This window comes from Carcharhinus amblyrhynchos, chromosome 11, assembly GCF_965287045.1.
Source record: "Carcharhinus amblyrhynchos chromosome 11, sCarAmb.v2.hapA, whole genome shotgun sequence".
In the NCBI taxonomy this organism is placed as follows: Eukaryota; Metazoa; Chordata; class Chondrichthyes; order Carcharhiniformes; family Carcharhinidae; genus Carcharhinus; species Carcharhinus amblyrhynchos.
The window spans coordinates 1,451,687-1,467,010 of record NC_137334.1 but is presented as its reverse complement, the minus strand read 5'-3'; the positions used below and the strand labels follow the sequence as shown (position 1 = coordinate 1,467,010).

Sequence of the window (15,324 nt, the reverse complement as noted above, 5' to 3'; positions counted from 1 at the left end):
GATATTCTGTTTATAGTGCACATTTTGTAGACAGCAGTCTGATAGTAAGGACCTCCCAGACAATAACATAGCCAGCATGGGGTCTTCTGATATGAAGGAAAGGCTTAGCATTACCTGATACAACTCAAGTTACATGCATTTTATGAAAGGAAATGGTAAGAATTAGGAGAGAGGTATATTGTTAAATGTACAGTAAATCCCGTTTAGATTGTGACTGTAGATGCAGTACTACAGGTTGCCTGGTCAGTGGACTCTCCCATAGTCTCAACTTTCCCGCTGTGAAGACAGGCTATAACTTCAGAACTCGACAAGTATAGTCATTAGCTCACAATCCAAATCATTAGTTTTCCCGTGTGCATAAAGATATTTTGCAGTTGAATTAATTTCAAAATTAGGCGACGTCTGAAACACGGGAAAACCATTGACACGTTTGATTTTTTTAAAAAATGGCTGCATATGAGAAAGGAATATTGAGACCAGACTTCCTGTAGCCTGGGCAGCCTCTAACACTTCTCACAGTGATTTCTGTTTTCTATAATTTTTTTTATGCATGCTGAGGTTCCTCACACCACAAACTAACCTATCTCTTAATGTTTTGTTGAGTGTCGATCTGAATTCACATTGCTCAGCTAGCTGCCTTAACTGTGCCATGAACACTGCTACCATCCCCCTGGGTTTCTCATCGTTGAACTAAATTTCTATTTCTATTCCGGAGATGAGGGGGTTGGACTTTGAAGAGACGCTAAATAGACTGGGTCTGTACTCGTCGGAGCTTAGAAGGATGAGGGGGGATCTTATAGAGACGTATAAGATAATGAAGGGAGTGGATAGGGTAGAGGTAGAGAGATTCTTCCTGTTCAGAAAGGATGGAGAGCACAACCTCAAGATAAAGGGGGGTCAGTTTAGATCAGAGTTGAGGAGGAACTTCTTCACTCAAAGGTGGTGAATCTCTGGAATTCTCTGCCCGTTGAAGTGGTGGAGGCTACCTTGCTAAATATATTTAAGTCACGGGTAGATAGGTTTCTGATAGACAAGGGAATTAAGGGTTATGGGGAGAGAGCGGGGAAGTGGAACTGATCCACTTCAGATCAGCCATGATCTTATTGAATGGCGGGGCAGGCTCGAAGGGCTAGATGGCCGACTCCTGCTCCTATTTCTTATGTTCTTATGTTCTACATTATCACCAAAGAACAAAAGAATAAAGAAAATTACAGCACAGGAACAGGCTCTTTGGCCCTCCGAGCCTGCACCGACCATGCTGCCCGACTGAACTAAAACCATATCCCTCTATTCCCATCCTATAACGAGTAACGAGTTCCAGGCACCCACTACTCTGTATACAAAATCTGCCTCGTCCATCTCGTTTAAGATGTCCCTCGCACCTTAAACCTGTGCCCCATACTAATTTACTCTTCCACCCTGGGAAAAAGCTTCTGACTCTCCGCTCTGTCCATGCCTCTCATAATCTTGTAGAGTTCTATCAGGTCGCCCCTCAACCTTCGTCGTTCCAGATAGAACAAACTTAGTTTCTCCAACCTTTCCTCAAAGCTAATGCCCTCTATCCCAGGCAACGCCCTGGTAAATCTTTTCTGTGCCTGTTCCAAAACCTCCACATCCTTCTGGTAGTGCGGCGACCAAGTTGAACGCTATATTCCAAGTGCAGCCTAACCAAGAGATGACCGGTGCTGTCTTAACTATAGATAATACAAAACCCCAGAGGCAGATATCTCTGTGTAAAGATGGAACATTTATTTAAAAGAAAAACAAGCAGCTACAAATCAGCAGAAGGGTTAAGTAACTCTGAGATAGAGTGACAGAACCTCTCTGATGAATGTGATGTACACAATCAAAAACAGAGGAATTATAGTTCTTATCAATCGTTCCCGCCTTACATTATCTTAAAATCAATTACATTTAGTATATATACATCAATAATAATCCCTGACATGCATCTCAGCCAACTGCACTTTACCATCCAATATAATGATATTTCATTCATCCATTAAATCCGGTCGCTAACTCCCAGTTAAGTTGCTAATTACTGGTTAAAGGCTGGGACTTTCCAGCCCTTCCTAATGTGAGAAAGGTGATAATCATGGGTGATTTTAATCTACATATAGATTGAACAAATAAGACTGACAAAGGTAGCTTGGATGATGAGTTTGTGGAGTGTTTTTAGGACAGTGTGTTACAGCTGCATGTTGGAACAGCAACTAGAGAGCAGGCTACACTAGATGTAGTCATGTGCAATGAGGCAGGATTAATTACTAACCTCAATGGAGCTGTCACTGGGTAGCAGTGATTATGATAAGATTGAATTTCACATTGTGTTTACGGAAGCCAGGAATAGATCTAGGACTAATCTTAAATAAGGAAATGACGAATGAAGTGAACAGATATTCTGGCCAGAACCTGCCAGCCATTCACGCCAGCAGGATCTCCCACCATGGGTACCCTGGCGACGATGGGTACATTCAATGGGTAATCCCATTGACAGCAATGGGATCAGAAGATCTCACTGCCGGCCAGGGGACCACATCTACTGCCACTAAACATGCAGTGGATTGTGTGGAAAATCCCACCCTATGTGTCTGTCTTTACTGTAGTGGATAACATCCCAAAAATAATTGTGAATCAGGAAATGAAATGGGAGATTTCTGACCACTTAATAGAATACATAATGGCACTGACAGGGCTCCCAGTAAAGAGTTAAATGGTTCTTGAAACAAGTTAATAAGACAATGAGAGAATAGTTTACACATATGTGAATGTAGTGAGAGGAGTAAACAAGTCATTATGATTTCAAAACATATAAACTGATATTTTAAGATATTTTAAGTATTATGCTTCACTTCAGCCAAAAGCGGGTTACCGCAAGGATGATGGTAAAGGCAAATAGTTCAGAATTAAAGGCCTAGGAATCTTGCAGTTAGGAAAATTCATATCAGAAAGTTTCTTCTGTGGGAAAACATACTGTAATATTAATGAATACGTGTATTTATTGTCTAGACTTAGGATAGGAACATGCCCAGACATGGGATCACATGTCAATCCAATTTGACAATGATCTGATGGGAACATCCACTTTGACCCCTGTAATAGCATCTAGGGTAACCAGGCAACAAGGAAGAGACTTTAGCTAAGATGGGAGTTAGTGACTGGGTTTAATGGATGAATGAAATATCATTATACTGGGTGGTAAAATGCAGTTGGCTGAAGTGCATGTCACCTCATCCACCCTGATAATCCCCCTAACTGCAACATCTTTGGACACTAAAAGACAATTTTTCATGGCCAACCATCTAATCTGCACATCTTTGGACTGTAGGAGGAAACCAGAGCACCTGGAGGAAACCCACACAGACACAGGGAGAACATGCAAACTCTGCACAGTCACCCAAGGCTGGAATCGAACACAAGTCCCTAGCGCTGTGAGGCAGCAGTGCTAACCACTGTGCAACCATGCCATCTGTGTAGTACCATGTACTCAACAACCTATTGGGAGGTGATGGCCTAATGGTATTATCACTTAGACTATTAATCCAGAAGCTCAGCTGATGCTCTGGAGACCTCGATTGGAGACCTCGATTCAAATCCCATCATAGCAGGTGGGGGGATTTGAATTTTTAAAAAATCTACTGATGACATGAAATCATTGTCAGAAAAACCATCTGATTCACTAATGTCTTTTAGGAAAGGAAATCTGCCCTCTTACCTGGTCTGACCAACATTTAACTCCAGAGCCATAGCAATGTGGTTGATACTCAACTGTCCTTGGGCAACTAGGGATGGGCAATAAATGCTGGCCAGCCAGCGATGCCCATGTCCCACAAATGAATTAAAAAATTCTAAAAGTCAATTCACCCTGTTTCCCAGTGGTAAGAGATTCATGAAAAGAATTGCAAAATCCAATCTACATCTTTGTCAAAACCCAATCAGTTCTTTCTTGGACAACACCATATCCATGTACCAAGTTTCATTAAAATCCACCCATTCGTTTTTGAGATATATTGTTTATAAGCAAACAGATTAATGGGTGAAAACCTTACCTCTGCCGATTTTCAGTGGCTGAGGTAAATTATGCACAAGTTCATTAAAATTAGACTTATTTCTCATTAGGACTCTTGCAGCTAACATTCTCCTGGGCCCTGGAATGGATGCTGTATCATGCCATTCCCTGCTTTCCACGCTAAATCCTCTGTAATAGTATAAATTCTATTGGGAATTTGTCAATTTAGACACAATTGATAATTCCACGGAGGCACTTCCAAGTTTATTGTACTTAACCGGAGAACTGTGACCAAAGCTTTCCACTTTGACAAGCCAACATCACTAATCCTATTTTCAATATTTGAAGCCTAATGGCATTTAGACCTGTCAAAGCATCTCAAAATAACTTAAATGCTGCAAAGTCCATGAGTGAAAACAGATGTTTAATGCACCATGTTACAATAAATTAAAAATGCCATATAATTTGTTGATTCCTTCTGGCCAAACTATGATTTTACTAGACAGAACTTTCTGGCTCTTCATGCTGATGGGATATCCTGGTCCCTCCCAACGGCACATCCCTGCCCCAGATTTGCCAGCAGCGTGGACTGGATTCAGTGGGGAATCTCATTGACAGCAGCGGGACCAGAAGATCTCACCATCAGCAAACAGCAATCCATCCCCCGTCACTGAAAAACGCACCATGGGAGGCCAGAGAAACCAAGCCAATGTTTGTGTGAAAACATTGATGATTTAAAACAAAGTCATTATTAGTTTTGACAATCTAGAGCGTGCATTGCCTACTGACATTCAGGCTGGACTCTCTGATCTTGCCTGTGGTTGGGATTCTCCGACCTCGCCAATACAAATAGAGATTTAGCTGAGCATTACATTCTCCATTCTTGCTGGTGCATGCAACATCAGAGAATCTTGGTCTCAATGTATTATCCGATATGTGAAGAACAAGACATTTGTTCATCATCTGCTCCTCTAGAAACAAAAAAACCAAGCTAGCTCATTGCCTTCAGTAGAGGTGAGCAAAGAGTTTTCAAAAAGTCATTTGTTAAAATGCTGCAACATATATTGCAATCTGCAGGGGAGCCTCCATTATCTCTCACTTCAATTATTAGTCTTCATTAACTGCTGAGTTTCCTTTGAAAGACTTGTGCAAGGCTTCATTTTATTGCCCAAACTATTAACAACTACCTCATTTTGTCTGATATCAAATAAAATCAAAGCATGTTTCCCATATTTAGAGCATTAAGAATAAAATGTATATGAAATTGATTCACTACCAATTTTCATCCAAAAATATGGCATTTAACAGAGGTTTCATTGTGCTGAGTTTCAAGTGATAGCAGGAGCCCCAGTGTAATAGATTGAGGGTGACTTGATGTGGCTTGAATTCATTAGGGAGGGCTTTGTTATGTTGGAAAAAAAGGATGTCCTTGTGGGAGCAAGAATAAAATCCATTTGGTATGAGTTTGGAAACAACAAAAGTATGGTCTGACTATTGGGGGTATTCTATAGGCTGCAAAATATTGGGAGATGGAAATAGAGGAGCATGGGGATCACAGAGATGTACAAGAACTATAGAGTGGTAATACTGGGGGACACCAGCTACCCAAATATCAACTGGAATAATATTAAAGGAAAATTAGAGAGAATCATTTCTGAAATGTGTTCAGGAGAGCTTCAAGTTGGACAAGTACATTCTTATCCAACTTGGAACAAGGTTTTGCTTGGTCTAGAGCTAGGAAATCAGTTGAGTCAAGTGAACCAAGTATCCGGGAGGGAACACTTGGATAAGAGTGACCATCATATCAGAAAGTTCAGATTAGTAGTGGAGAAGTGTAAGGGCCAATCTAAAGAAGAACTTCCAAATTGGAAGAAGCCTAACTTCAATGGGATAAAGACGAGAACTAGCCAGGGAGACTGATAAGAAAATGTGTAATGGAACAATGGGTTTTTAAGGAGGAGATGGTTCGAGTAAAGGCTATGTACATTCTAACAAGGATGAAAGGGAGGGGAACAAAAGAATGGCTCCTTGGATGATGAGGGAGATAGAGATATTGATGAAACAGAAATGAAGGTTGTAGGATGCATGTGAGGGAATTCTTCAAGCATGAACCAAACCAAATATAATAGGTCGAGGTAGGAATCAAAGAGAAAAATAAGACCGGCAAAGAGAGAAGGTGAGATTAGTGTGGGAGTCAACATGAAAAGAAACCCAAAAATCTTTAACTTTTATGTAAATAGTATGTGGGGGTAGAAAGAAGCAGTTTGGGTCCAATTAGGAACAAAGTGGGGGAGGTGCAGAGCGAGCCTGAAATACTTTGAGACCAGGATTTAATGGTTCCATCACAGAGTGTCTCCTCCCGGATGCAACAGGCCATTTAAATTTCCAGGATCATATTATACCGGCATCGTGAGGACATGAAATATATTATACCCATGTAAGTCTTTCCTTTTTGCTGTACTGCTTTATCTATTTTAAAATGTTCATATTTTACATTTACCATTCTCTTTATAGTGTCGGAATCAGCTGACCTAATTTTCCTAATTGATGGATCGGGAGATTTGAGAAGCGCCGAGTTTCAGCTCATACGTTCTTTCGTGGCAAATTTCATTCAAGATCTCAATATTGGCTTTGATGCCATTCAGATTGGCTTGGTGCAGTACAGTGACACCCCCCGTACAGAGTTCTACTTAAACACCTATCCCACAAAAACAGGAGTCCTCAATGCCATAAAAAGTCTTCGCCAGAAAGGCGGAAACCAAGGCAATACTGGGAAGGCCCTTCAGTTCCTGATTGACAATCATTTCATTGCATCAGCCGGGAGCAGGGCACAGGAGGGGGTTCCTCAGGTGATGGTGCTCATGACTGCAAGACAGTCCAGTGATGATATCAGACGGGGAGTGTTTTTAATAAAGAAACGTGGCACTTTTACATTTGTTATTGGGATGAAAGACGTGAATAAAGCTGAAGCTGAACAGATAGCTACCGATCCTTCGTTTGTTCTGCACATTCCCGATTTCCAACAAATGGCTAAAACGAGACAAGAGTTGATGTCGCTCTTTTCGTTAGTGGCCACCAAACAATTGGTGATCGAGGTGGGAGAAACTAAATCTGAAGGTGTGTAGCTTTCTGTAAACACTTACATATATAATTGTATAAATAGCATTCAACAAAATTGGAGACATTGCCCCTAATCAAATATCTTTCCTTTGGATCTTATTGAATGGCGGGGCAGGCTCGAGGGGCTGGATGGCCTACTCCTGCTCCTATTTCTTATGTTCTTATTTCACTTTGGAGAGATGTTGGCCTTTTCAAGATACATCTCAATGATTAGCTTGCTTGGGTCTGTATTACCCAAGACTTTGAACCTAAAGATTAAGGCAAAATACTGCAGATTCTGGAACCTGAAACAAAAGCAGAAAATGCTGGAAAATGTCAGCGGGTTGGAGAGCAGCTGTGGAGAGAGGACAGGGACATGCAGACTCGAAACATTGGCTCCATTCTCTTTCCACAGGTGCTGTCCGACCTGCTGAGATTTTCCAGCATTTTCTGTTTTCTGGTTTTGTCTTTGAACCTAAAGTTGGCACATGACCAGATTTGGATAAATTGTCTGGAAACTGAAACAAAATGCTCGGCCAGAGGGAAAAAAACCCTTGAGTGACCAATTCAGGCAGGCGGCCTCTGGCCAGAACTGTTCCTCTCTCCACATACGTTGTTCAGTTTGGTCAGTATTCCCACATTATCTATTTCTATTTCAGATGCATAATATTTTTCCTTTGTGTTAATGCTTCTCACTATTCTGCACCCTGCCTGCCAAATAGAAATGTATTCAGTCCCATTTAGGAATAATTCAGTAACAGATCTTTTTATGTGACATGTATCAATGGACACAGATATTGCTTCTGCTCTGTATATAATTTACAATTAGAGTTGTACCTTTTATCGCTCTTTGTTAGGTTTGCCTATTTTCTGTGCCTACGTTTGCCTAATTTGTTGTTTTGTGTGCTTATTTATTAAATAAGTAACCATTTGTTTAAGCTCTTAACGTGAGTTGTAAATTACAAATTTTCAAATACTTTGGGATGTATCTTTGGCAGAATTCATTTTAAATTTCATATCCCTTTGCATATTAGACTAGATCATTTGCCGCTATAATTTGGAAAATCGCATTGAACATGTGCTTAAATTCCACTTATTTTATCCCAGTATATGAGGCTGTGTTCTGGGATTTCAAATCTGTACAATTCTTTGTGTGCCATGGTTAGCCTTGCTTCAATCAGTTCAAAATTGTTCAAACCCTTTGCATGAAAAGAATCCTTCACTTTACGCTGCCAGCTACAAATAAACGTTTATTGTTTTGGAGCATGAAATGACTTAAACCAAAATTTCAACTAACCTAAGGTTATTTTGCAGTTCAAGTCAGCAAAAGGGACATCGTATTCCTGATTGATGGCAGTTCCAGTGTGGGATATGCAAATTTTTTGCAAATATGCAAACTGATCATGAGTATCACTGAAAAATTTGTAATTGGACCAGATTCTGTTCAGGTTGCTGTGGTACAGTACAGTGATGGTGCAACAACTGAATTTCACTTAAATACCCACTCAACACAATCTGCTTTACAAACTGCCCTGAAAAGACTGAGTTTGAGAGGTGGGTGGACACGTAACACTGGTGCAGCTCTAGACTATGTGTACAGAAACCATTTTACCACAGCTGCAGGAAGCAGGAAGGAGGACAGTGTCCCCCAGTTGTTGGTGCTTATCACTGGTGGAAGGTCTGATGATGATGTTAAACAACCTGCAGAGACCCTGAAGCGAGCTGCTATAATGACCTTTGCAGTTGGAGTCGGAGATACAGATCCAGAACGACTAAATGAGATTGCGATTGACTCCAGTTTAGTTTTCAGTGTTGATGATTTCCATTCTCTACAAGAGTTACAGGAACGGTTGATGACACCTCTCTCAACATTGGCTGGTGTAACCATAGTTTATGAGAAGCCAACTGATCCAGTTAAAAAAGGTATCCAGAATTTTAACAGCCGCTCTGGGTTTGGGTATTTTAAATAACTATTATTGAATACAATGCTGAGAAATGTAGTGATCTTATGCAAGATCTTATTTTATGTTGAAGAGTCACTAAAATAAAACAGCATTGGGGAGTGGCACGGGGGCAGCACAGTGGCACAGCGGTTAGCCACCCGGGTTCAATTCCGGCCTCGGGTCAAAGTCTGTGTGGAGTTTGCACATTCTGCCCGTGTCTGTGTGGGTTTCCTCTGCGTGCTCCAGTTTCCACCCACAGTGCAAAGATGTGCAGGTTAGGTTGGTTGATTGATTGTCAGTGGGTTAGCAGGGTAAATATGTGGGGTTACGGAAATAGGGCCTGGGTGGTTGGTGCAGACTCGATGGACCGAATGGCCTCCTTCTGCACTGTAGAGATTCTATGAAAATGCATTTCATATGAAGTGGTTGTGCGCTTTCGCTCTGGATTTCTGCATTGCATTTAAATCACACTTAATAAAGTGAATGTCAAATGTAGGATTCCCCTAGTGAGGTTCCCCTGGAGACAAATATATTGTTCACATCAATCAGACAATATATTGCATTTAAAAGATAATAAATTCCTGTGTGACAATTATTGCCAATCAATGTTTATTGTTTTATTTGTTCATGGGATGTGACTGGCACTGGCTGAGCCAGCATTTATTGCCAATCCCCGCGGGCATTTAAGATTCAGGCACATTGCTCTGGGTCTGGACCCTCATGTTGGCCAGACCGGAATGACAGATTTCCTTCCCTAAAGGACATTAGTGAACCCAATGCATTTTTGAGACAATGGTTTCATGGTCATCGTTAGACTTTAATTCCAGATTTTTATTGACATTTCACCACCCCAGAGAATTCCACAGATTCACTGCCCTCTGAGGGAAGAAATTCCTCCTCTTTGTCTTAAATGGGTGACCCCTTACTCTGGGATGATGCCCTCTGGTACTAGACTCTCCCACAAGGGGAAACAACTTCTTAGAATTTACCCTATTAAGCCCCCTGAGAATCCTCGATGTCTCAGTAAGGTCACATCTTATTCTTTAAACTCCATTGAGCACAGGCCCAACCTACTCAACATCAGCTCATAGGAAAATCCCACCATCCAGGTTATTAATATATATTTTAAATAATTATGGCTCCAGCACTAATCCTTGTGGCATTGTGCAAGTTTCCCAAGAACTTTCTCTGTATTGATAGTTATTTGATTTATTGGATCTAGTTATATATTGGAGAACACTGCCCTAGTTCAGGTATTGTCATTTGCTCCATGCTTAATTGAGGAGTTATTCTTGTTCCTTGTAACACAATCTATATGGTAACACTATATTTGCTGTCTTGAAGTTCTTCCACAGCAAGAACAGCAGGATCTTGATTTGATTTATTATTGTCACATGTATTAGCATACAGTAAAAAGTATTTTTTCTTGCATGCTCTGCAGACAAAGCATACCATTTATACAAAAGGAAATGAGAGTGTGCAGAATGTAGTGTTACAGTCATAGCTAGGGTGTAGAGAAAGATCAACTTAATGCAAGGCAGGTCCATTCAAAAGTCTGATGGTAGCAGGGAAGAAGCTGTTTTTGATTTAGTTGGTTGGTGACCTCAGATTTTTGTATCTTTTTCCTGACGGAAGAAGGTGGAAGAGAGAATGTCTGGGGTGTGTAGGGTCCTTACTTAAACTGGCTGCTTTGCGAGGCAGCAGAAAGTGTAGACAGAGTCAATAGATGGGAGGTTGGTTTGCAGGATGGGTTAGTGACACTCACAATGTTTTCTCATTTCTTGCGGTCTTGGGCAGAGCACATCAAGCTGTAATGCAACCAGGAAGAATGAATCTACAGTGTAGAAGGAAGCCAGCTGGCTGATTGTCTGCACCGACCGCAATCCCACCCATGCCCTATCCCCGTAACCTCAGGCATTTACCCTCGCTAGTGTCCCTGACACTAATGAGCAATTTAACATGGCCAGTCCACCTAATCCGCACATCTTTTGGATTGCCGGAGGAAACTGGAGCACCTGGAGGAAACCCAGACATGGGTTTCCTCCAGGTGCTCCTAGACATGGGGAGAATGTGCAAACTCCACACAGATGATGATCCAAGCTGGGAATCAAACCCGGGTCCCTGCTGTTAACCACTGTGCTTTCTATGGTGCATCTGTAAAAGTTGATGAGGATCGTAGCTGACACGTCCTGATGGTCACCTTTGCCAATTTGGTTTTCCCAATCTACATGAAGATTAAATTCACCCATGATTAATGCATTGCCTTTTTTTTAACATGCTCTTATTTTCTCCATCCTACAGAATTGTTGCTGTTAGGTGGCCTGGACTATTCTGGCCAGTAACTTCTTCCCCTTGTTATTTCTTACCTCCCACCTTATGGATTCTACATTTCCTGATCCAAGATAATTTCTTGCTCTTGTACTCATTCCATCTTGTACTAACAAAGCTACCCCACCACCCTTTCCTTCTTGACTGTCCTTACAAAAGGTCTCATACCCCTGAATATTTAATTCCCAGCTTTTATCTGCTTGTAACCACATCTCTGTAATGGCTATAAGATCATACCTATTAACTTCACTTCATGCCGTTAATTCATTTATTTTGTGCTGAATACTGCATTTAAATAGCCATTAATTTTGCATTTTGACCATTTATTCCTATTTTGAAATAAATTTGCTGTTGTTTTTGATGTTTCTTCATTCTGTCCCTTCCTGCCTCATTATCATTACCTAATTAGCTGCCTTGCAATGCTGCCATATCCTTTTGCTTTGTAAACCGACATATCCCCTCTCCAGAACCATTCCCCCACCCCACCTCAGGACCAGTCGAATGATTCACAAGTTTTGGGAAGGTCCAGTTGTATTTGGGAATGGGTGAGGGTTGTGGTTGTGCCTTTTCTGGCCTCAGTTTCTCTTCCTGCTTACTTTATTGGCAGGAGAGCTGCATTGTCGCTGAACCTTGATTCGTATGTTTAAAGTAGTTTGCTATTAGTATAAGGTAGGTGTCCTTCTCAGGAGGACAGTTTAAAACTGAACACCCTGAGAATTGGCAGAAACAGCCAGAAAATGCCCAGTTAACAGATTAGTGTTACACTGGAGCTAATAATGAGACCAAGTGGCTAGAAGAGGTTAGTCCTGATGCTATTTTGATAAGACATTGGTGAGTTTTCATCGCCAGTTGATTTTAAATACCTGCTTAGAATCCATTGGTGAGTCGAGTGAAGATCGGGTCTATTGTAGGAGTCAGCAGAGAACCATTGGCAGGGGACAGACCTGCCGAATACAAACTGCATGAGGTTAGGAGGAACAGAATTGCCCAAAATACCAATATACTTCATAGTTAGACAAATCATTTAATTGGCAAGTAAAACAACACAAGCAACACTTGTCGACCTGACAGGAGTCAGACTTAAGAATTATCTCTGTACCTTCAGAGATAGAATCATAAGAATCGCGACAGTGCAGAAGGAGGCCATTCAGCCCATCGAGTCTGCGCCAACTCTGAGTACCGACGGAGTATCTCACCCAGGCCCTTTTCTGCACCCTCTCCCCATAACCCCATACATTTTACTACGGTTAATCGACCTAACCTACATCTAAGGACACCAAGGGGAATTTGGCATGGCCAATTGGCCTAAATTGCACATCTTTGGAGTGTGGGAGGAAACCGAAGCATCCAGAGGAAACCCACACAGACATGGGGAGAACATGCAAACTCCACATAGTCACCCAAGGCCAGAAGTGAATTGGATCCCTGGTGCTGTGAGGCAGCAGTGCTGACCACTGTGCCACCGTGCCGCTCCAAAATTTATTTCACAAATCTAATGTTAAGAGCAAACTATGCCTTTGTTCTTTAGAATCTACAGATATGTGATACTATGTTTCAGTAATTGTGTATTTCATTTGGTAATTATAGCAGAAATGGACAAGAGAGATATTGTGTTCCTTGTTGATGGATCACATAGTCTTGGAAAGAGAAACTTTGCTGCTATCCGTGACTTTATTGCAAGAATAATTACGACGTTTGACATTGGAAGTGATAAGGTTCGAGTTGGCCTGGTACAGTACAGTGACGCTGCGGAACCTGAATTCTTTCTAAACACCTACTCATCGAAAAATGAAATTCTCTCTCATGTGAGAAGGCTGAGGCAGAGAGGAGGCACAAATCTCCAAACTGGCAAAGCACTGGACTTTGTACTTGAATATCTTTTCACCAAATATTCAGGAAGTAGGCAAGAGGAGGGTGTCCCCCAGCTTCTGGTACTTATTACTGGTGGGAAATCGAGAGATGACGTGATACAGCCATCGAAGGCCCTGCAACAAGCTGGTGTTATAACATTAGTCATTGGAATGGAGAATGTCGTCAAGCAGCTAGAGGAGGTTAGTTCAAACCCCAGTTTAGCATTTGGAGTGAAGAAGTTCACTTCGCTCCCAGAGATCCAGCAGGAAGTACTATCACCTTTATCAACGCTAAAGGTGAGGAAAGCTTCGGAACGGCAGACAACTCCAACCACCAAAGGTAACCGCATTTTGAATGACCATGCTTTGATTAATTTATCTTATGCTGCAATACATTTATCAGAAAAACTTGGCTTTACACAATCTCTGAATACTCACTTGGTTCCAAACAACAATATATTTTTATTTTCACACCGACATGATAAAAATTAATGTTCTGTTTCTGGAGAGATCGTTACATGGGTTTATCAGAAGATTGTAGTATGACAGCATGTTGCTCTCTGCAATGCGCAGGAGCAAGTTACAAAATGTCATTGTAAATAACAGGCAAACAACAGATTTTTTGTACCTTTTTTCAATTTCTACTGCTCTCCTGAAGTCAAATAAAGATAACAAATTTCCTCTGGTATTAGTGAACCAGATGGATTTTTACAACAATTGATAAAACGATTTCCTGGTTATCAATAGACTTTTAATCCCTTTTTTTGATCGAATCCAAATTTCACCATCTGCCATGGTGGGATTCAAACCCAAGTCTCCAGAGAATTACCCTGGGTCTCTGGATTACTAATCTAATGACAATACCACTGTGCCACTGCCTCCCCTAAGCAAATATCTACCAATGTTCAACAAACAAGTAAAACCCTCCTAATTATATATCAAAAGCTAACTCAGTCTGCTTTTTATCTGAATATTTTATCAACAAATCTAAAAAAATGGTTGAAGTACACATGCAGATGTTACATGAATGAGCATTGAGCTCAAGATCACATGCTCAATCATTGTGTCTATCACTCACTTTTTATTTACAGATCAGAAATGCAATTCACCACATCTGGATTCCTAGTTAGCCCCATACAGTTAGTGATGAATAATACTGCTCTAGTTCAGCAAGTGTCATTTGCTCCATGTCTACTAGGGCAGTTATTCTTGTTCCTTGTAACATAATAGAACATAGAACAGTACAGCACAGTACAGGCCCTTCGGCCCTCAATGTCCTATGTCCAAGATCAAGCTATCCCACTCCCTATCATTCTGCTGTGCTCCATGTGCCTATTCAATAACCGCTTGAAAGTTCCTAAAGTGTCCGACTCCACTATCACAGCAGGCAGTGCATTCCACACCCCAACCACTCTCTGAGTAAAGAATCGACATCCTCCTATATCTCCCACCATGAACCTTATAGTTATGCCCCCTAGTAACAGCTACATCCACTGCTAGTCCACTCTATCAATCCCTCTCATCATCTTATAAACCTCTGTTAAGTCGCCCCTCATCCTCCTCCGCTCCAAAGAGAAAAGCCCTCTATCTATATGATGACACTATATTTACTGTTTTGAAGTTCTTCCATGGCAAGAACAGCAGGATCTTGATTTGATTTGATTTATTATTGTCACATGTATTAATATACAGTGAAAAGTATTGTTTCTTGCGCACTACACAAACAAAGCATACCGTCCATAGAGAAGGAAATGAATGTAGTGTTGCAGTCATAGCTAGAGTGTAGAGAAAGATCAACTTAGTGCAAGGTAAGTCCATTCAAAAGTCTGACAGCAGCGGGGAAGAAGCTGTTCTTGAATCGGTTGGTATGTGACCTCAGACTTTTGTGTCCTTTTCCCGATGGAAGAAGTTCGCTCTTTGCAACTGCACTCCAGGTATGTTTAAAGCTTGTTTGATGTCAATTAACCTCTCTCCAGATTTAACAACCAGATTTCAAGAAGAATCATCCTTCCTCTCACACCAGCACCATCTTTCATTTCCTCTGGTTGTCTTCTTAAAGCGGATAGGAACCTCAGATTGTTGTAAAGAAGTGGGA

At 41.2% G+C, this 15,324-nt stretch overlaps 1 protein-coding gene across 3 annotated transcripts in view; it reads left to right on the top strand.

Moving 5' to 3' along the window:
- LOC145349816 (collagen alpha-3(VI) chain-like) overlaps positions 1-15,324 on the top strand; it is a 45,100-nt gene that overhangs the window by 13,104 nt on the left and 16,672 nt on the right. For 2 of the 3 annotated variants that reach the window (XM_080198365.1, XM_080198368.1), the window contains exons 3-5: positions 6,524-7,126; positions 8,423-9,031; positions 12,967-13,569. In XM_080198365.1, the coding sequence (XP_080054491.1) occupies positions 6,524-7,126; positions 8,423-9,031; positions 12,967-13,569 (1,815 nt within the window). The remainder of the gene's footprint in view (positions 1-6,523; positions 7,127-8,422; positions 9,032-12,966; positions 13,570-15,324) is intronic. The other variant, XM_080198366.1, reaches the window with a different exon arrangement.